Below are 23,707 nucleotides of genomic sequence, written 5' to 3'. Positions count from 1 at the left end.
AACCTACATCTATCAAAGTTTTGACAACACTATGGAAACTAAGTTGGGAACTGTGGATCCCAGTCACTTCTGTGTCATGCTGTACTTGGAAGAGAGGGGCACCACCAGCTCTGCAGACCCTCTGCCTCAGAGAAGCACCAATGACCCTGAACATGCTCCATGCTAGGCAGTGTAAAAGCAACAGTGCTTGGATGTTCAGGAGAAATAACTGACTGAACTTCTGGTCTCCTCTGATGACGAGGAGGCACGTTAGGAAGGAGCACACTACATCTCAAACAGCCAAGGAAGAACTCTACCCTCTATGCTCATACAGAGCTGGACTTCATCCAACTATTCCCTTGCTTCCAGTCTCCCCATGTGCCAATTAACATAGTTAATAAACAACCTCCAGTTGGAGGATATAAACCACCTGTAAGTTACCTAACCTGGGGATCCATAAAGGACCTGAAGGTGTAAAACTGACTGTTCACCTCCCAAAAATACAAGGCCTCTTGGAATTTACTGTAGCACTTGTGAAGTATGCTCAGGGAATTCACAGGGGTTGTGATCTCAGTCCTCTCTCACCCCAAACATGGCTCAGGAAAACAAATTTCTAAACAAGCAGTGTCCATAGTTCTCCCTCCTCAATACCAGGCAGTGGGAACATGGACTCAACTAATTGAAGAGTTCCTGAAGACTTCCTCACAGGAAACTGTTGAAGGAAAGAAAACACAAAACAGCAATGCACCAACTGCTGTCTTAAGGCAGATAGCCACTGCAAAGGAGCTGCAGCCAGCAAGACTGCCAATTAAAAAATAGAAATCTGTTAATGCATCAGTGAACTGCCAAGCCACAAATCATTCCTCGCATGGAGAGTACATTCCAAAACACTCAAAGAGTGCTGGTGGTACATAAGCAAGGGCTCTGTTCTTAGGCCACCACCATTTTGGAAAGACCAGGCAACACAAGGCTAAATTCCCACAAAGAAGAGAAATAAAATCAAAACATACACGGAATAAGCACCTAGACAAGAGCTGAGATCCCTGTAATTCCAACTCTGCATCTTGGGAGTCATGAGACTGCTGAAAAGAAAGGGCACACACCACTGTGTGGGCAATACACAACTGATCCACTGCTGCAACTCTGAAACATCTCACACACCGGGACCAGCACAGTCCTCCCCAGGCAGCATCTGTCATTTTCCAAAAGTTTCAGTAATAAGGAGATACAAATCTAAGCGAGGCAAAACTGCACAAACCCCAAAGTTGTAATTCACACTGCCTGTTAGACAATTTTTTCTTCTTCAGCAGACATAACATTTCCTTCCTCCTGCTGATTTCTATGCTACGTAAATAAATCCATGAAATAGAGCTGCATGAAATAATAAATGTAATTTTTTTTTTTTTTTTTTTTACAGCCAGACAGCTTTCACCATACAGGAAAATTGGTAAAACAATGTTTTTATTTACATATTGATTCAACTATTTAGCACTGTGTGACAGCCACTGGTGAGAAACTGACCAGCTTCAATTAGAATGGGATAGGAAGGAATAAAAAGGAAAAGCTTTTGTCATCCTCAGTGCATGAAGCAGCACAGACTGTGCAGGTGATCAAATGCAGGAGCCAATTGCCCAAGATTCTGTAGCCTCACGCTCCTTGATGCTGCTCTGAAGGCAACCAGAAGAGCCCCCAGCAACCTGCTCTCATTTCCCGGCTGCTCCTAACTTTGAGGTTATTCTTGCTTTGGAAAAAAGTTGGACTTGATGTCTGAAGGTCCCTTCCAAAGTGAATTATTCCAAAGTTACCCTGCAATCATAATGACTTTCTATTATAAATTATTTAGTGCAGTAGTGAAAACACTGTCAGGAAGCATGTGAGAAAGCAAGATTTTATTATTAACAAAAATGTCCTTTGATATATTTCCTACTATTGAGAATTGGTACAAGAAAATCTTAAAAGCATTAGCTGTTCCTGTTAAAAATGAAGGCATTTATCCATTCTCCTAGTTGAGTGTCTGTCCCCAAAATAAGTTAAACATTAAAAAAATCCCTCAAACAAGTTACATTAAATTTTATATACTTGTATGAACACACACCCACAACCACACAGATTTATGGACCTCTGTAGGCACAGATTATGCATATGAAAGTAACTACTCAGGAGAAACAGAACAATTGAGATCAGAAGATCAAGGTCATCCAGTCCAACCTCCCAGCTCACGCCAGAGTGACCACCCACAGGTTACCTAGGGCCACATCCAGTTAGGTTTTGAGTATCCCCAAGTAGAAGAGAAAAACTTAAAAAAATCAAACCAAAACAACCCAAACCTTGCTCTGATTTCTTGTTATATGCCTAAATTGCTCAGAGTGTTCCTGATTCACAGTTTTATTTATACCGTTTCTGTATTTTATAGCCTATTAGTAAAAAAAAAAAAAAAACCAGAAGTCAACCAGAATACACTATGACAAACTTATACAGAAAATAGCACTTTGTAACTTTTTTGAAATCTGGAGATGCTAAAGCTTGCTCACCAGAAAGTAAAACCTATTTAGTTTTAATAATAAACAAGAAAGCCTGAAAATCTGTACAAAAGGTTCCCACATGGATTAAATAAATTTAATAGTGAGAACAGGTTTCATGCACAACACAAGGGCTACTACACAGCCCATTTTTCCCCTTTAATTTTACAGAATGTGAGTACTTAGATTACTTTGCAATGATTTTTCAGAAGTAACATGATGCTCCAGGGTGTTTTTCTAACCAGGCAGCACACAGTGATTGACCAGTCTTTACCATGAATTTATTATTTCAATAGCTTTCAATAACAACACGGTTAGACATATCCCCAGTTGATTAATTTCAAATGAAATGTGGAAGTTGTATATATTCCCATAAAAAATATTTTTGGCTAGAACTGAATGTAAGATTACCTGCACTAACTCACATATCTGTAGGCAAAAACAGGCCTTAGTGAATTCACAGCACCAAAATCCTCCCTGCTCAGATCATCTATAAAGATCCCTTGCAACCCAAACCACTGTGATTCTACAAGTTTTATTGCACACTGATGATAATCACTGTTACTACTGCAGAGCTTAAGGGTTAAATGAGGGAACATCCTGTGCCAGGCACTGTGTAAACAGGAGCTACCTATGGCTACACTGCTCACTGCAGCACAATGAAAAGACATCTCAGATCACATTTTATTCAGCCTGGGATTCTGGTCTGCTTTTATGAAGCATTTTTCCTCCTTAGCTGGAACATCTCATCTCTAGCATTCAAATTAGCTTTTATTTACAACTGAATTCAGGTAACTCCACACAACTCTCTCTTGTATTATTGCAAAATATCATCTTGAGGCCGATTTCTCTTTCAAGCATAGCAGTGTTAGGAAGGTGTGATAAAAAGTGGTGTCCTTTATTTTCAATTAACTGGATTACTTCTGAAATCTTGGCTTGATCAGCCGTACACATTGTTTCACAGCACCAGTAAGCCACGGCTTTAGCGCAAAACACATTTTATCATTGGGGTTAAAGAGATTTACCTTGTGAGGCTCATTTACACAGCTAATTACATTATTGCTTTGCTGAATCCTTCCTGCTCTCATCACACATGCGAAATGCCATCTGCCCTAGTAAATCTAACTAGCCAGATGAACTCTTAATTTTCCAATGCAATCTGTGAAGAAATATTAAGTACCTCTGAGGATCTCCAGTTAAAAAAATATAATCACTAACTCCTGCATTGCAATAGTACTGTGTATGTAGACTCAATATCTCATTACTCTGGCAGGAAAATGAAGTTATCACTAAGTGTGCTTCTTAGAATTGCTCTACAGAAAGGGATAGCAAAAATAATAGAGATTTAAAAATAAGCTGTCTGGCTATTAAGTACCAACATAAATTAATTACAAGTTCCAAGGAAGCTTTTCAAATCTAGGTGACAGAAAAATAGCTGAAGTAAAACCTTTGGGAATGCTATGCTTCCATTTCACTCAAAAAATTCCATTGAACCAGTTCAGCTGTAGTGCAACTCCAGCATTAATCAAATTATGCCAGAAATTAATGTCTTTTTATGCATAAATATAATATATTAGGGAATTTTGCATAATATAATATATTAGACTTCTATTCTGAAAAGTCTTCAGATAAGCCAATCTGTACCATGACTGAAGCATTCATATTGCACTAAAAGAAATTTTTCCAAACAACAGGGGAGAATTACATTGATAATACAAATCATCAATTAACAACTACTTTATTGCTATCTCATTCTCATATATAAACAGTATTTCAGTCTATTCCTGTTCATCTATAATAGATAGAGTCAATGGACTACATACACATTGAACAGTTCAGAACCTCTCTGAATACAGGTCAATTAGTCTGACATAAATTAGTTAAAATGACTTCAGACACGTTGGGGTTTTTTTCCTAAGTATGAGTCACACTAATAAGTATCTCCTGCAAAGCCAAGAAAACCAGGAAAGCCTTTCAGACCTAGCAGAGACAAAAACCTTCCAGGTATCTTAAAGCAAGTTTTATAGCAACTTCAGTTCACTGACATTTTAAAATACTTGCTTTGACTTGAGTGAGGCTTTGTCTGTTTCCCCAAAGCCTCAAGCCAATAGCCATGGTCAGATTTGGCTCCCACTTAAGAGGTCTCCTTCGTAAGGTAAGCCAAAGTTACTTTTGGTCTCCTTTACTGTCCCTGCCTCCATTAGGGCTCTGCTCACTCTTGTTGTCCCCAGTCCCACACCACTATTTCCCTCCGGTTCCTCTGCAGAGCAAGGTGAGCTGATGGCTGTAAAGAATCCATCATGCACAGTTGGTGACTGAAGAAAGGGAGGGCCCTGACACACTCACTGCTCACCCTCTGTCCTCTCTGCGCAGAGCAGGAAGAAAACTCACTCTGTAGGACAAGTGGCTAGGAAGTCTCACAGACAAGGAGATCTTCCCAATTCTCACACAGTAAGAGATCATTTTGGTGCTCAGATAAGGAATCTAATCCAGGCATTCACTCATATAGTCTAAACTATTCCTTTCCAACTTCAGATTGAAAAGCTTCACTCCCCTCTTCACACAGTATTTTCCTCAGACAGACCTGGGACATAGCTTTTGTCCATAACTAGAGAAAAATGCCCAGCCTACTTAGATAATTTCTCCCCCCTCTTTTTAGGCAAAGTCTCTCTATATCATCCACTTTTTTCTTTCCACTGAGTTACTGGAACATCAGGCTGATTCAGCTTCCACCCTCTTGTTCCTCTCAAGAGGAGATTCTGATCCTCTTCCCTTCGAGCACAACTCCTGAACAACACACAGATCTTCCCTTACTTCAGTAGCCCACACACAAGATCGTCCATTTCCATTACAGAGGTGGTGAAAGGAAATTCTCTGTTCAACCTATTCACATGCATTAAAGAAATAACGAGCACAAAATCACTATGGCTTTGGGACAAGAGAAAAACACAAGTAAAAAAGGAACTTTGCTGGTGTACTTCACCACTAGTGCAAAATAAAGCCCTAGAATTTGTCATTACACAATGCTCAGAACAACTTGTTTGAATGGAGGCCAAAATCCAATAAATATATACTAAATTGCTTAAGTACTTTAGCTTCTCATCTGCTATGGCAATCTGTCTTGTCATCCTCTTCTGCCTTCAGCATGCAGTTTCCTCTCATCAACATGATCACTGTCCATTCCCATTCTTTGACTCTGCATTTAATTACTTATCCTACAGCACTCTGGCAGTCACATAACAACAAACAGCATGACACAAGCAAACCACAATAAATACATTTTTAAGGTCTTGGCAGATTTGTAAAGCATATGCTGCTTTATTCATAACTGAAAGGACAAGCTACCAGACCACCTAGAAGCGTGCCTTAGCTTATACTGCATGCAGTCCAGGGCAACGTGAGAGACAGCAGGGAGCAGAGATGCAATATGAAGTAGGTAATGAGGAGATGCACAGCTATGAGCAAGGTTGAAACTGTAGGAGTAGACTACACAGAGAGAGCTTTAGCCAGAGCACAGGTAGGACTAAGCACGGTGGAACTGCTGAAGACAAGGAATTGCAACGGCTTCCAAGGTAACTGGAATGTGAAATTAGGGAGACTCCCTTTACACCCTTCCTAACAGAAAATAATATTGGTCTACTGAAGAAATAAATTATACAGCACTGGATCAGATAAAAGTAACAGTCTATGAGCTTCGTTCATGCACACAAAAAAGTTCCCCATTTCCCAGAAATGGAAGTTATTAGTCAGGAAGACCAAACAGGCAATTTAAGTCTGCCTCAGGAAACCCTCACACCATACAGCTGCCCCAAACTTTAGGTTATTGACTTGAGGTTACTCTTTAGTGCAGTCACATTTTCTCTTTAGGCACATTCTGCACAAACAACATTAAAGAGCCTTTCCTGGTTAAAGGAAAAGGTTTGAAGAAAAAAGAAATAGCCACAATATCGACCATACAGGATGCATGGAATGAAAGATTTCTCCTTTGAAAATAACCTTTGCAGGGGCTTTCTAGTTGTTCCTTGCTACAAAGAAAGTTCTGTTCTTGCTGGAGTTTTGGAAGAAGAAAAAAGAGAGAGAAGCCTTTAGAAAAATCCTTCCTTAGGAGGCTGCAATGAATTTGCATGCATCACGCAGACACAAAATGAAGTTGAAAGCTTTGAAGAACTATTCCACACAGAAACTACATTCTCTCTTTTTCTGAAGGCAACAAAACTTCTGTAGCACACTGTTTGTGCCATGCCAGCTATTTTTTGCCACTTGCTTTGTTTGCAGTAGCTACCTCAAGTTCTCCCTAGGCCACCATCTGGTAAGGATTTACAACAGATTACAGTCAAAGATTTAACTTGGTGCACTGTATGTTTGTCTGGTTTAGCATGCTGCACAGGCTGAGCAACTTCTTGACAGTTTGGGTTGTGTAGACATACCGGAATTGTAAATTGATCAAAGTAGTAAATATTTGGACTGTATAAATGGTTTTTTCTCTTCATCTCCTCAGGAGTTGCTGTAAACTGAGGAAAGCACAGAAAATCCTCTTTTGCATAACTTGGATTATTGGAAATATGAACTGAGATAACTAATTGAGAATGACATGCTGGAGCCCTGCTGACCAGATTACCTCAGTGACTGGAATTCTGGCAGCTTCCCTGAGACTCCTTAGAACTCCCTTTCTCTGCTTCCCTGTTTTTGCAAGAGCCACAACTTTCCACAGACATTTGATAACTGGGGCACACATAGTGGTTCAAAGTACTACAGAGACCACTACTAGATTCAAAAATCAAAGCAAAAGTAAAATTGCTACTCTGAAGACAGCTAATTAGGCCTGATGCTTGGATTTATTGGGTACAGGTACTGGCATCTTTCAACTGAGTAAAACAGCCAAAGTGATACTTAGTAGTAGTAGCAATATTCACATTCACAACTGCAATCACATTTTAAAGCTCACCATTCTGTATTTTCTGTCAAAAGAAAGCTCCTATGCTATGATGCAATACATGTCATAATCACAGAAGTGTTTTTAGGTAAGAAAGTTATGTGCTTATTGAAAGAGGTGGGTTTGTGGGGCCTTTTTGTAACTGACAAGCTTATAATTAAAATGTATATACAGATAGATTAGTCAGCTTAAACTACAATGACTGACATTTGTGGCACCTGGTTTCTCTACTAACATGAAGGTAACTCATTTTTGGAAAAAATAAGAAGTATACTCAAATGCTTTAATACATATACAGAAATCATTAATACTGTTAAAAGGATTACAAAACCCACTGTAATATTTACACATTTTGCTCCAGCAACTTTTGAACATTGCACGTTCACTTGGAAAAGGCACCACTTGGGTTAAGATCTGAAAGTTACACAGACCATTTTGAGAAGCAAAAACAATAGTGAGGAAAAGGGAGAGCAAAAAATACTGATTGTCATTTTTAATGCAATGAAACACAGACTAGAAGAACTCAAGGAAAGATTTGTTGCAAAGATCTATCAAGATCTGTCCTTACTTCAGCTGCCATCATTCAAGAAAAAGCCATCACTGAACAAGATTTAGGAGTTTATTGTTCTGTGAACAACCACCTAATCAAATTACCAGACAAATATAATAGGGCTAGGCTGTGCTATCTTATTATGATGGTCTGTAACAAAGAAAAGACAGGCTTAAATGACTGTTTTTCCAATAACAGGCAGTCTCTGTACAGTATTTCACATGATTAACTCAAAATGCTTCATAGCAGCCAAGATGATGAAAGAACTAAATCCATTAGAAGCTTGTGCAAATATAATTCCAGTAAGTTCAGTGATATTCCCCCTCCTCTCTCTCCCCCCATCTGTTTCAGAGCTACAAGTTAGAAATGAGAATGAGGTTCAGCACTATGTGGATAGATAAGCCTGTAAAAATTAAATGAAAGGGCAGGATGGACAGCACAGTAGTAGCCACTGCTAAGCTGGGAAAACCATGGTGTCTCAGCAGAGTTGCCTGAAAACCCAAAAGATGTCTGCAGTTGCTGGCAATTTTTGAAGAGGTTCATCCATGGTGCCAGACAATGTGGCTGATCCAAAACCTCTTCTGTCCCACTTCTCACTATAGGAGATGCTGCAGGTATGCTCTGCAAGTCTCAAACAAGCTATCATGCTTTTAGAGGTACTAAAAGTACAATAGTGCTAACTGACTAAATATATCTGTCAGGATGCCACACTAGTGGCTAGGTTCTTTTCTCCCTTGGACTGAGATTGACAAGAGAGAGGCAGTTTTCTCTTGTAATGACTTGGCTGTTTATTCTTCTCTTATCTATATTACATATATACAGAGTACAAGGAGCTGTATACACTAAGATAGAGAGGTGCAAAATGGCTAACAAAGAACTTCTTCAAGGTTTTTTATATGTCTATTTATCCAATTAACAAATGCCAAATAAATTATTTTTCTTAGTGACCCAATGACCTGACACCTCTGTGTTGCACTGCGGTATCTTCTATCCAATCACTTATTATTACCCAAAAATCCCTAAAAGAAGTGAAGAAGGAAGAATAAGGAAGAAGAGACAACACCCTAAATCCTCCATCTTGTTTTTTTGTTTTTTAAAAGAGCTTAAACCTTAAACTCTAACTTTCTCACCTAGTGACTTAAGGAAACTCTCTAAAGTACACACTCACACTCCCAGTTTTTCTATTTAACAGTTGTCTCCACGGTGTTATGTGAAATTCAGTGCTTTTTTGGATGTCAGAGCCAGGTATCATAGATAAGGGCACACACTCTGTGCCTCTGATTCCAACATATATGCATTTCTAGAACATGATACCTTTGCCTTTTTTCTTTAAAAAGATGCAAACCCTACCAATGAAGACTCTACTTAGCATGACAAAACAAGGCCATTTTCACTCACAATACCATCCTGTACTCACACCCTTCCCTTCCTTGTAGTTAGCACCTCTGGATTTAGCTGCATCCAGAACTTATCCCCTGTGCACTGAAGCAGGGAATGCTGATCAGCTCTCTGTCTATACCTCGTGTCTCCCACTAACATCCACAGACAAACAGAACAGGGTCAGGACAGTTTTAAGGACTGTCCATGCTGTAATTATCCGCAGATTTCTTCGGTACTCCACAGAGAACATGCCCACCCCACTGGCCAGAGATGTTCCCACCAAGAGAAGGCCCATAACTGTCTGATTTGGAATGGAGAGAAGGCAGTTTAGATTGGGGAAATATGAGCTGTCTGAATGCCACACAACTGTAAGTCTCTTTAATTTATGATTATTACTAAACTCCAAGAAGCATGGCTGTTTGAGATACCCTGCAGGAATTACCACAGCCATCTGTGCTAATGCCACTTTTCAGTACCCTTCTCATGGAAAGTAACCCAATGCCTTCAAGCTCTACCTGAGGTTTATTTTCTTTAGTTTCTTCCTTCTGTCCTAAGTGTTGAAATTGTAAAGTTGAACTGATATTTTCCAATTGCTGTCAAAGCATGTTTTTTCTCCTAGGCACCGCTGGCAGGCAGAATTATACCAAGGCAAGCACTGAGGATACTGTAGAGAACAGATTCTAGTTGGGCATAAAGAGCAAGAATTTCAGATTATCAACTATGCTATACTGATTAAAAAATTACTTCCATATTTTCCATAAAATGCCTGTCTGCGAAAGAGATTCCTTGTTTACATAATCCAAAAGAAGGGCAGGAAGGCATCAGAGATGCCTTAACGTATGCAACTGTAGTTTTCTGTGGTAACCTCCAGTAGATTATCTATATAAACCTCCCCTCCCTAAAACCCCTGTGTCCTCCCTGACCACAGAAGTCCTTTTGACAAGCAATCTGTTACTCTGCCGTTTTGAATAAATCAGGGGGAAAAGAATCTTCTTCTGATGCCTAAGAAAACTAAAAATCCAGCCTTAAATCTGCTTCAGAAATGTTCTCAGAATGCTCCTAGTTTACATGGGCATATCACCAAGCAGAGCAGCCCTTAACTTCCCAACACAAAATGAGCAGTGATTTTTTTTTTAACACTATTTCCTTAAATGTATACACGTGGGCAGAGAAAAGAAGAGGCTGAATTATCTCGTGTCTTCCTGCTTCTCCATCTTCCCCAGTATTTGCAACATTATGTACAAGAAATTGCTTTCAGTTTTCACTGTATTTCCAAATAACGGAGCACTGTTATCTCATTTCCTCACCACCACTGTATATAACAGCTCTCACTGCAATTTGCAGCGCACCTGTCAAACCTGAATTTTTGATATACACACTTAAGCCGCTGTTCTAAATTCACACCACAGCTCTACTCACAGCGGTGGAAAAACACCAGAGGGATGGAGTGAAGGCACTGACTACCACCTGACAACAGAACTGAACCAATCTAACAAGCCAATCTAAAAGCTAACTTTCTAGCAGGTACATTGCTCTTTCCCCCTCCTGCACCAGTTCCACCTGTGCTCCCAACCCAGCTCCAGGATGTAAGCTTTGAGAAATCTAACCCACATGCACAGGGGGGTAGCTATCAAATACTAGCTAAAAAAAGTAGTATATCATATCCAAACTAAAAGTGAAAATTTATGCAAGTGGGAAAAAGGATATCCTAAATTATGTTTTTATGAAATATCATAATGGCTACAGGTACCGATGCAAAATTTTATGGTGCTGGACTGTAGCACCTGCAGAGTCAGAGCCAGAGCACAATCCTTTCACCTTCTGCAGACATGCCCAACATTCCTGGGAAAATCTTAAGTTTAAAAATAAAAGGGCACTACCAACTGCACATAACTGAGCTTAGCTCCAACATCCAGACATATGCATTTGTGTTTTCAGGGGAGCTGTGGAAGACTTATTACTAATAGGAAGCAAAATGAAAGTAAAAATGAGCACTGAAGAATTAGTTACAAAAGGCAGAGAAGCTAGTTTGGCACATGGGCACAAAAAATAATTCTGCCTTACTAAGTTTAAGTGAGGGGGTGATGAAGTGCTTTGATTACTTGCTTTAGAACCTCAATACAGCCAATAGATTAAAAAAGTCAGTATCCTAGGAGCTCATCAAACCTACCCAAAACAACAGGGTTTTGCATATGCATTTTATATTACAGCTATACTAGCTACAGATACAGTTTACTTTCGCATCAAGTTACAAGTTTCTTCTTTAAAGTATCTGGAAATAATTTAATTGCTGAATATACTCATGTGATTTATTACTGAGATAACACAAAACTAACCTGCTGAACTTCACAATCTGCAGCTGCTTTAAAGGCTGACTAGATGAGGAGAAAAACACCAAAAGGGGTCAGAACAGGACCTGACATTAAAATATTCAAGTTCTGATTCTCAGCCTGATTAAACTGTTCAGGAAGCAAGATTCTGCAGTCAGAAAGAACTGAGAAGTGTAGTCCAGGTCTAAAAATCATCTTGTTTTTGCTCCCCACAGTAAACAGTACATTTAACTCTTCATACAATTTTTTGCCCAGAAAGTACCTGCATTCAACAGTTGACTTTTATGTTAAAGCTGTACTCCCATTATCTAGAGTAAAAGTCAGAAGCTGGATAAAAGCAGTTGTAACTTAACTGGTAAAATTGTTGTGCAGTATGTTCAGCTACAGTAGGATAAGGAAAACAGGCTTATTTAATAAGAGAGACTTTGTCTTATTTCACCTAAAAACAGGAGCAGTAGCTTTAGTCCCAGCTTCTTTCCTTTGTGAAGGCTTCACATTTTTATTACAAGACACAAGTTGTGAAGCCAAAGATTTGTTAGGCACATCCTACTGGCAGCTGGAATCTCAGATTAACATTCTCTTATTACAACTAACAACTGTTTCCATGGGAACAAAGACAAAACTGTGATAATTCATAGCAGCCACAGCATCATACTGACCGTGCCCTGTCCATAACAAGTTCCTATCTGAAGGTTCCCAACACAACAGATGACATGCACCATCTCACAACCACGAAGTGACAGCTTTATCAATAAATCAATGCTACAGTTTATGAAAATTTTTATGTAAGAAAAACTGATTATTTGTTTTGTTAGACATCCTCTTTTTTAGCTAAGTGATAGAAGCAACTTGTAATTTTCCTATTATCATTTCTTTAAGTGGTGTTATTAGTAAAAAGGAAAATGATGCCTCAATCCTAAACAGTGCTCAACAAAAGGAGTAGCAGTACAATCATTAACACGGAGGAACAATGGTACACTGAGATTAAAGTGATCTACTGAGCCTCAGGTAGCAAACCAGTGACCAGTCTTTTCCACTCCAGTGTATCATTAACTCAAAGTGGAAGCTGCTTCCCTGAATAACAGTACTTAAGTAAACTCATTCCCATTTACTGCAGTACATCATCTGGTAATGAGTACAAAAATATTTGACTGGTGGATTTGAAAGCAGAATCTATTAAGACTCACTGAAGCACTACAATCAGATATCCTAATTCACTTCTTTTGAGCTAGTTTTTTGCCATAGCTGAAGAGTACAGTGCTGATCTTAAAGATTCAGCAATTTAAAAAAAATCTTAAAAGGCATTACAGTTCCTTTCCCTGGTTCTGTTACTGCACTTTACATGAGAACTATATTTAATCTAATTAATAACTTACATGTTAAATCTAAACTTTAATCTAAGTTGTATTTCCACAAACTTGACGACATGAACAAATTTAGAAGGGAATAAGTAATTACTTAACTAGATGTAACTAAAAAGAAAACCATCTCACAAAATATTTCTTGACTGTTTTTTTCTTTAATTTAAGTGATTCCTTTCAACTGTTGAGTCTTAACAGCATACAATTAAGGTTAACATTTCCCAAAGACTCCCATGTACTTAATATTTTGTTTTATCATAGCAGTATAAAGCATAAAGGCATACAATATATATATAAATATATAGTATATATTTATACAGTATAAAGCATAAAAGCATAAAGTATAAAGGCATACTTTGGACTGAAGGAGCATGAATGTTATCCTGTTACATAGTCAGCCCCATCCAAACACTTTTAGAAGATGACTTGCAAAGGCAGGAGTATCTACATGCAATTAGACAATTCTACCACTTCTTTTCCTCCCAGGTAAGAGTACTAATACATTGGAAAACTGAACATTGAGTACTTCCAAGTATTAGGAAAAAATATAAGACTACTAAAAATCAAAGGTCTAAGTGACTGCTGCCAAGGCTTATACACAAATGGTACTTCTCTATGTTGTGGTCATATGCAATACATTGGGGCATCAACCTGGAGCTAACTGTTCTGAAGCACCAGTCCCATCAGAATGATGAAGTCTGAAATAGAAACATCAATACGCTTGATTTCTGTGCCCATTAGTCATCATGTTTATTTTCATCTCTGAATCAGAATTAACTCTATTTCAAGCCGGAATTTAAAAAAAACAAACAAAACAAAACAACCATTTTAAATGTGTAACTCCACTATTAATGCACTGAATGTGAAAATAGAACAGCATATGGCAAAAGAGATTATGGGGATTAGCCAATTAAATGGTATGACTCAAACCGACATGATCCATCAAATCTGTGTTTTGCAGTGAAGTATGTAGGGCCATGGGAACATGACTTCACTTAATGCAAATAACAAAAGCAAAGTTCTGAAAATAACTGATTTGGCAAAAAGTATCTTCAAGGAAGTAAGGAGAAGTATGAGATATTCACAGCTTACAAGCTAAGAAAAAATTCTTTACTTTTTTAATGCTGGAAGGCACAATACCAACTTGATGCGCAACTTACTACGAGTAGTCCCACTGGCCAATAACCTTGACCATAAAGTCTATACTCACTAATTATTCACAAGCATAGAACACAGGATATTAATTTTGACATACAAGACTACAGACCAAATTCTTGGTAATATAAAAACACAGTAAGCGTCTCAGTGAAATCAAGTCTCCACAATCATAAAAGAAGAAAATATTCAAGCAGGGCTTAAGGCAGATTGGCAGCCTGTTTCTAGGAGCTGAATGCAGATGGCAATCCTCACCATCAGGTATCACAGAGACACAAATAGTTCACCTGCATATAAAACAGAAGGAAACATGCAAAAAAAGCAGAGGTATCTGGAAACAGTACCACCCAAAGAAGAGATTACTGTCACCTTCATGCAACTGCCCTCATTACATCTTGTGTAAGACCTGCTCAAAAGATATATCCCACAGAAAAACAGGCCAGGGTATTATTCTGTTGGTTAACCCCTGGGACTCTAAGGACTTGCCTAAATAGAAATCATTCATTCAAGCTCAGCTGAGCTCATTCTATGTCAGAGATGCACGAAGAAATGTCAAAAATCCAAGCCAACAGTAGTTCAAAGATATACATATATATGACTAATTAGACTAAAGAATTTAAGGCTTTATATTACCAAAAGTTTAAATGTATAAATTGAAATCTGTATTACAAAATAATATAAACACCTTTTATACACAGTTGCAGCTAAACCACCAAAACGAATTGGTTATAAACTAAAGCCATTCTTAGATTTAATTAAAGCTTCACCTTGATATAATTTCAAATGCCAGTATTTTACAAACACATTAGCACTTTTAAGAGCTAAATGAAACAAAAAGCACGTTGAAAAGTTAAGTTGATAAAGCTACTACATCCACAACAGGACAATTTCCAAAAGCACCTTTCAATCAATGCAACCTCAATAAGGTTGCACACACTTCTCCAACATCTTAAGTTTTCCTTTAGAAGGGAAAGCTTAGTAGAGAACAAATGGGGAAAAAAATATCATTAAAACAAGTGCAGTTTCAAGTTTTAACCTGATAGCTTTCAAAGGAACAAGAGGCTACACATGGCTATGTAATGGAATTGCTCTTACGTAAAACTTGACCATGGATGCACATATATGGAAACAAATTAAATTTATTTCAAATTTCCTGGGCTAAATCTTACAATATTATAACCACCTGACTGTTTATCACAATATTCAAAACTCAGCCATCTCTTGTGGATTTAATGTTAAATACAAAGCAGTTTATCTTCTACTTTTATCATGCTGTTTCAGTTAAGAAAACAAGCCTCAAATTCATCAGTGACAGCTCTGAGATATGTAAGCAAAGTTCTGTGAAATGACACAAACATTTCATTTTAATTAACAATCTCCACCCCATTATGCTTAGCAGAAAAATATTCTTTTATACAAAACTGTACAGATTTCCAAGCCATAACATGTGCTACTGACAAAAGCCCTTCATATATTTTACTTCCTAATTATGGCCTTGGTATCTACAACAGGGTGAACACATCAATATCAAATCTGTATTGTAGACAAAAGTAGTTTATCTGCTTACCTTGAGGAAAAGTATTTGGCTGCACTAAGTACAGGAATGCATGTACTATTTTAAACAAAATTCCTATTGCCCCAGGTTCATGGTATGCACCTGTATCATACGTCTTGGCTGGTACAAATCCAAAATCCAAAGTTCCAGGAGGTGGTTTGTATATAGGCTGTACCTCTGAAATAGTACTTCCACAAAACAGCAGCAGCAGCAAACACAGTTCCGCAGCCATAGCGAGCAGTATTCATAAAATTGGAGGTAGAGGTACTTGTCTGACCAAGTCTAGAAATCTTCAATACATTCACTTGAGGAGTAGCTTTCTAGCCACAAGAATGCTGGTGCACTCTCACACCTTCAATTCTTGACTGTATTTTTACTTCAGAATGGTACAGCAGCCTCTCTTGAAAATGAGTCCACACACCATCTCTGGCAAAAAGAAGAAACAGCTCATTAAGGTGTGTGTAAGCAAATTGGTAAATGCAAGATAACCTGCAATCTTCTGTGGAAATTGAACATATCAACAGTTGCAAAAGTGATCCTGATAGGACAGGGAAGAAAAAAGTATTGTTTGTGAATAATATGTTATGCTACATACATTATACTTGAAAGAGGTGGAAAAAGAATTACACACAGTTCCAGGTCAGTGAGTTTTCAAAAACAAAGCAGAACATTGGTACAGTGCCAAGTGAAACAAAACTAAAGGAGTATTGTATGAACTGTGCTTCTGACTAAATACAATATGTCATGCCACAACAATTATACAATGCATTGAATTACCACCTGATGGTTCTGTAGCTGATGATACTTATTACTAGTCATACCCTATATTTCTTTAATTTACACTTTTTAGTAAAATCTTCAAATCTAGATACTCATAACTGTCTTCCAAGATTCAGGAAAAAAATATACATCACTGAAATATTACCAAAACTAAAACAAACAAACAAACAAAAACAAACAAAAAAAACCCCAAACCAACAAAACATCAACTTCTTAACAGATGACAACGGGTGTTAGCAAGTACTTTCTATTAATTCAAGCTATGTCAAGGCTCTCCTTAGGAATTGAAGAAGTCAATGATTTTTACTTACAGCTTGCTAAAGCTGAGTGTCATTAAGATGACTCTGGATGGTTATACATGTTTAAGAACATTCTGAATGTACAAAATCACAGCAGCTTAATCTACCACTACTTAAGAAATATAACCAGAAACACCTTTGGGTTTCCAACAAATCAAGTGACCATGTTGATCTACAAGAGGTCAGGTAAGACTCCTTCACTCCAACGTGCAACAGCAGTCCCTGAGGAAACAGACCAGTTACATAAAAGACAACAGAGAAACTGCTGCCCTTCTCTGATTCTGGAAGCTGCACATGCTTCATGCGTGTGCCAGTGAGAACCGTGCTGACCTTCCCACCCATCAGCCCGGCTTCTTTTTGGGATGCCTTTGTTGAACCCCCGGAGTGCCACTGGCAGGGCCATGCAGGAGCACACTGCTCATGACAAGCCATCACTTCCAGCTGGAGAGCACCCAGCACCAACTGCCTTCCCCAAGCACAGCTGGGCCTCTGCTGTCCTTTTCAGCAGCACTGCCCAAGAGAAATGCTTTCAGTCTCCACCTTGGTATTCAGACCATTCACCAGCAAAAATGACAGCAAAATAACATAAATACCTCATGGCTTCAGTTAGCCCAATGCTACACCAACACCTTGAGTTCCAAGCTACTTCCAGGTCAGAGATGCTGAAGACAGAAGACTTAAAATCTGTAGTAAAGTGAGATTAAAATCTCTCCCATGCTTTACAGTCTTTGGTAACACCAAACACCAGCTACCTTTCTGAAAACCAGTACTTTGCAAGAAGTCAAAAACACATTGCAAGCTTGTTGAGTAGTCTGTACTGCACTCAAAGGACAGATCAAGAAATATATGGAACAAAGGAATACAGGATTGGATCAAAGACCTAGAGACAGTTTTGTCTTTAGCTCTTCGAATGAGTTAAGGGGGAACACTCAAACCTATCTTTCCTTCTCATGGCTTATGAAAACCAAGAATGAACAGTAATAATGCTACAATTAGAACAATTATCCAACCCTTAGTCAAAAAGGAGATGTTAGCAGCCACTCTGAAATATGCTCAACACAAGCACACAGTAATTGAGAACACATAATACCATGAGGATTTTCCTATCTGGAAAAGAATGTTCTGTTTAAAATTAATGAAAAAAAAAAAAAAAGTTCAAATCCAAAATATTAATTTTCCTTCTTTAATTTTTTGCTGAGACTAGTTTTCTTCAGCCTAAAAGATACTTTTTAGTGAAGTTTTATCATATGCACATCCTGCTATAAGATTAAACATACAAATGGTCAAAAAGTGAAAACTGCTTAGGCTGCAGTTTATTATCAAATCTCCAGAAACAATACAGGACAAAATATCACAAGATCACAACTAGGTGAAAAAAAATCATTTTGCCTTTATGGCAGAACAGTGACAATTGTGCAAGTTTGATACACTGCTGTTCTGATGCCAAAATTACCTTTGCTTTTACATATATTCTTCATATATATTCATAAGTCTGTGGACTATTACTGTATAGCTATATAGTTTCCTAGCTAACTCCAGTACTTTTCCTATCAGACAAATTCCTGAAGGCCAATTCTAATCTTGCTGCTTCTGGGAATCAAGGCCAAAGCACCTTCTCAAAACGCTTTCTCATGTTTTAGACATAAACAAGGTAGAGCTGGTAGCAAGGAGGGGGTGGGGTATTCACAAACCAAGAGGGAAATTACTTCATTATCTGTACGTCTATTTGGGGATTCTTGTCAATTACGCTAATTTGCTAAACTTATAAAAGTGTAAAAGCCTTATATCGTGTACATTTTCAAGGCAATTTCATGTCAGCATGTTGTGCTCCTGGAGGGACCTTCATTAAATGGTAACCACTTTTTATCACCTTAACCTTGTTTGGCTCTTGATTTTAGAGGCTCAAAGGCAACAGTTCAATTTTTTTCTTAAAAAGAGATCTTAACAATTTTTCTAAGTCAGGTTTAGTTTTCTGGAGATTTCTGAAGTACAGTTGCAACATTTCAGTGAGTGAGGAGGAAAAGCTCACACATGGTGACTGAGCCTTGATTCCAAAAGGAAACAGATGCAAAAACATCCATTTCAATGAAATGTTAGGTGTGGTTGAGAAAGAGAAAATTGAGAAGACGATGACTTTTCTCACTGGTGTCTTAAGGCAAAGCTCTTTGTAGTGTGCTCTGTCACATTAGAGAGAGGGCAGAAGAAGATAAAGTATACATACAATATTTTTTGTAACATTTTAGAGTAAAGACAATTTAAAGTCCATCTAATTGCACAAATAGGCAAATAAAACAGTTAAAATGTTCTCCCAATACAGGAGAACAATCACTACACCTTCTAAAAGTAAGTAGTCATGTATTAACCAAGATTAAGTGGGCAGTCTTAAGACAAGAACACTACTGAAATTGCAAGGACACTCCCTGTACTGCGAAAACTAGCAATATTCCGGTAAGTAAAAAAACATAAGTCTCCACAGTTTTACACAGTTGTCAGTCAAGCTTTTATAAAATTCAGGTGAGTTTCCTGCAAATCAACAAATCTGCAGAATTATGACCATACTCTCTTCCTCTCCCTTTTCTGGCAAATATATTACAGTAAACACAATATATACAATCTATACTGGGCAATTCTTCCAGACTGACATCCGTTCTTCTCTATACTAATATAGAGAACATATAAAACACGAATATTTTCAAGGTTACATTAATAATCAGGAACTTGCAGAAATACTATTAAACCTATAACTTAAGATGCCTGTGAGCATCTAATATATATTCAACCTACCTAAAAATAACTCAGATGCAAAAAGCTCCCAGCAGTTCTCCTTTTCTTGGTATCTAAAAGAAACTTAGCTAGAAGCTTATTAGTAGTTATATATGCTAGACAAACAGCATTAAAGAGGAGAAATCTATCCCTGAAATCTGTAATTCTGAGAACTTCAAAAATTACATACACAGGAGTGACACAAATAAAGAGAACTGAATAGCAGTTTATGCTAATCTTCACTGCAGCATGTGGGCATCTCATTTCCTCAGACACAGTGTGGCACCACTGCAGTCAATGAGTTACAGGAACTGCCAGTACAACTCTCTCCAAGTTCAAGCAAACAGTGAATAAAAAGAAGCTGTGTGAAACTTTGAAATGCTCACAGTAATTATCAAATAAGCTACCGATTTCATTACTACATCCCCTATGAAGTACTTAACAAGTTAAAATGAAGATTTTCATTATTATATGTGGTTTGCAAGTGTCCATTTGGAAAAGACTCAAGCTTTTGCATTTTATTCCATGGGTGACACTAATACTCTATACATACAAGTCACTAAGCATAACTCCTGGGGTTTTAAACACTACCTGTGGAAAAGACCATGACTCAAATATGCAGAAGCATTATCATCTCAGATATATCCCATCTGTTACTAAAAATATTTTCCAAAACCAATCTCTGCTTTAAGTTTAACAAGGAAAGAGGAGATGGAGCTGCAGATGCTTTAGTTCAGCAACTTCCATGATACATCAACTCTGAACAACAGAGCTCAGAGGCAGCATGATGTCCAGCTCTTTGTTCCAATGGGACTGGCCTCCTTCTGTGTAACACTGCAATCCATGCAAATAGAACACTGCAGTGCAGTGATGCAACCATGATTAACCCTGTGAACAGAATTCAATCAACCAGGGGCTAGACTGCTAAAGCTCAATGGGGGTGCCTGCTGGCAGTGAACCAGGATGGGCTGGGATGGTGGTAGATGCAGTCGTCCATAGGAAGCCCACAAGGGTTCGGAGTACATTTGTTACATTTTTTCAATTACACATTTTAAAAACCAAGTCCATAATCCCTGCACACCACGCCAGCAACCACCAGAAGTGAAATTAAAACAGCCACAAAACACAGTGACGGGAAACACATGAAACTGCTAAGTATGGATAAAAAAAAACTAAACCCACACCACCACCTTCCCATTCAAGAGACCAAACAGAGCAAGCCAAGGTAGATACTGGCAGGTTAAAAAGGTATCGTTTTCTGTTACAAAATCTGCCCAGGCCTACCAACAATTACAACCTGTTGCCATAGGAGGATTAAGAGGCAGATAAACCTCATAAACACTAGGGACTGCAGAACAGAGCTTGGCAGCACTGAGAAAAACTAAACAAATAGCATCTTCCACACAAGGCAACCTTGGTACCCATCCGACTTGACTGCTGTATGTGCAAATCGAGGAAATGCTCATGTCAGGAAAAACTGAATATTCAGAATTCAGTTTGCTTTGAGCAGCTTCTTACTAATTTCAAAATTAATAAAAAAAAAAATTCTGTTTTACAAGTCACAGCCATTTGCAAGCAGAAGCACGCCTGTAAAAATTCCAGGTAAGATACCTTCCCCCAAGTATAAGCAGGTCTGATTTTCAGCTGACTGCCTAAATAAAGTACATTTTCACTAACCAAACAAAATAATTTATTTAATTTGATTCTAAGTGGTGTATTTACTCCAGTATTCATAGAATATTCTTTGTTAAATTACTTTTCAGCATCACATAGAAAACTGTTAAACAGTGCAAGTCCAGCCCATAAACAGGCAGTTTTTGGCAAGTGCGAACCGATAAGCGCTGTGTACGTGTCCCAACACCAAGGTACCACAACACGACACATGTATTTCCCACTAGTAGCTGAGACCAAGCCTTTCCTTCACCTTCTTTCCAATTACTTAATCTGTAGAGACCTCTTCCTCTAACAGGCTGCCTAGTCCTTATCCGCAAACTGCAGAGGAGCGCGGGTACCGCAGCTCTGCCTCTGCTGGAACACCGACCGATGTTGTAGTTTCTTTATCGGCTCCTCTGCATCTGTGTGCAGAAGACACAGCCCATGTCTACCACCACAACTGCCCCTTCTCCCCAGCCCTCGGATGAGGTCCCTGCTCACTGCAGGGCTCACCTCTGCTGAGGAAAACGTTTGGTCAGCCGGGGTGGGCTGGCGCGATCTGCCCAGGTGCACAGCGAGCAGGCAGCGGCAGCACCGCCTCAGGGAGCTCCTCCGAGGCGGGCGGCAGCCGCCGCAGCGCTGCCGTGCCGAGCGCGGAGCGCACGGGCCCTCTCCCCGCTCACATCCACCGCAGAGCCCGGGCTGCGGGTCGCCTCCCTGCTCCCCCCCCCCACCCCTGACGAGCCGATTTCGAGGACAGCACAGCCCCGTCCCTGTCCACCTCCCCGAGACGGCTCAGACGAGCCCCACCACCCGCCTTGCCCCTCCTCGCCCCGGGCAGGTGCCCTCAGCGGCCGCCCTCTCTTCCTCCTACTCCTCCTCCTCCCTGTGGGGCGGCTTCTCCTCTCCCCAGAGATCCCCGGGGCTCTACCGCCCAGCTCCCGCCGCTCCTCTCAGTTCATCTGCCGGTAGCTCACAGCTGTCCCCGACCTCTCCCCAGCCGCCGCCGCCACACACGACCCCGTGTGGGGAGGGAACGCGTACCCCGTGTCCACCGCCCCTCTCTGCTCGGCGGGCGGACCCGCCCTGGCTCCCCGCGGACCAGCCGCATCCCCCCGCCGTGCCGCAGCCCCTTCTCCGCGGCTAAACCCGTCTCTCCCGCCATCCCGCTCCCCAGCCCCCCGCAGCACTGACCTGCCTGCCGGCCGCCCTCTGCCCCCGCCTCACCCCGAGCTCTCCAGGCGCCTCCATCCCGCCGCTGCCACAGGTCGCTCTCCCAGCCCCTGCTGAGCCCCCTGGGATCCCTTCCCGCGGGGAGCCCCATTCCCTCAGGCACCCGCTCCCCCTCACCCGGCTTCCCACGGAGCTCCCCCGCCCGCCGAAGCTCTCCTCCCGAGAGGGAAGGGGCCGCGCTCTCCCGGCCAGGACCTCCCGCCCTCAGAGCGAGAAGGCGGAGGAGCCTCATCCCCGCCTGCTGCTCCCCATGGCCCTGCCGGAACTGCCCGGGATCCCTGCTCACGAACCCCCCCGCTCGCAGACACTCACCGGTCGAGAGGGGACAGCGAGCCGGAGGCGGCGGGGCACGGCCAGCACAGCACAGCCCAGCCCAGCCCGCTCCGCTCCGCTCCGCCTCAAAGCGCCGCGGCAGCCGTGGCGGCGGTGCTGCCCGCGCATGGATTATGGAGGGCGGGCTCTGCCCCGGGCCGGGGCTGCAGGACCACCCCGACAGGCCGGGATGGTGGGGGGAGGAAGAGGAGGAGCGTGAGGAGTTTAACCCCGGCGGGATGTGCCGGGCGAGCGGAGCCGGAGATGGGCTGCGTGCCGCGGTCGGTCTAACGCAGCCGAGCGGGTCAGGCTGAACCCGCACCCCTGCGAGTGCGCAGCGGTCGGTGACCTGTTGCATCCCGGGCAGGCTCCCGCCCTGTTCCCGGCCGGCCGGCAAGATGCTCCTCCACGCCGGGAGCCGTGGCCGGGCTCCGCCGAGGCACATCCCGCCTCGCCGTCCCGGACATGGCCGTGCCATCTCCTCTTGGCCATTGCCTCTGGGCTTTGGTTCGAGGCGGGTTTGCTTTTCCCATCAAGATGACTTACTTACCTATTAGCTTTTGAAAAAAAAATCTTGTTTTACTCCTCTCGAGAGGTGTCCTTATTTCCTGGTGGGTTTAGCATTTCCTTTAGGGCTGTTATCAATTTTCCGAAATGTTCCCTGTTCCCGAAGGTCAGTGATTTATTGATAAAATGAGAAGTGTTTCTCGTACAAGTTGCAATACAGTAACAAACGTGTTCAAAGGCTGTTGTGGTTTCCTTCTGCCTTGGCGCAGATTTTTTTTGTGCTTTTGATTTTTATTTGCAACTTTGGTGCGTTAATGTGGTTCTTCTATTGCAATAGTAAAATATGAACATGATTCTTGTCTCTGTTACTACACCCTCCGTTATTCAGCATCACAAAT

The 23,707-nt window shown here is 40.7% G+C and overlaps 1 protein-coding gene across 5 annotated transcripts in view; it reads right to left on the bottom strand.

Annotated features, from left to right (window-relative positions):
- The window catches only part of PROM1 (prominin 1), a 63,056-nt gene extending 40,184 nt beyond the window's left edge, over nt 1-22,872 (bottom strand). For 3 of the 5 annotated variants that reach the window (XM_058838938.1, XM_058838933.1, XM_058838937.1), the window contains exons 1-2: nt 21,771-21,897; nt 15,775-16,188 (exon numbers count right to left, since the gene is read on the bottom strand). In XM_058838938.1, coding sequence (XP_058694921.1) covers nt 15,775-15,994 — 220 coding nt within the window. In that variant the 5' untranslated portion in view covers nt 15,995-16,188; nt 21,771-21,897. Of the gene's footprint in view, nt 1-15,774; nt 16,189-16,977; nt 17,038-21,770; nt 21,898-22,802 lie in introns of those variants that run through there. The other 2 variants (XM_058838934.1, XM_058838935.1) reach the window with 2 other exon arrangements.
- Nucleotides 22,873-23,707: the final 835 nt, after the last annotated feature.

The sequence above is a fragment of the Poecile atricapillus genome, chromosome 4, assembly GCF_030490865.1.
Source record: "Poecile atricapillus isolate bPoeAtr1 chromosome 4, bPoeAtr1.hap1, whole genome shotgun sequence".
In the NCBI taxonomy this organism is placed as follows: domain Eukaryota; kingdom Metazoa; phylum Chordata; class Aves; order Passeriformes; family Paridae; genus Poecile; species Poecile atricapillus.
This window is presented reverse-complemented; position numbering and strand designations above follow the sequence as displayed.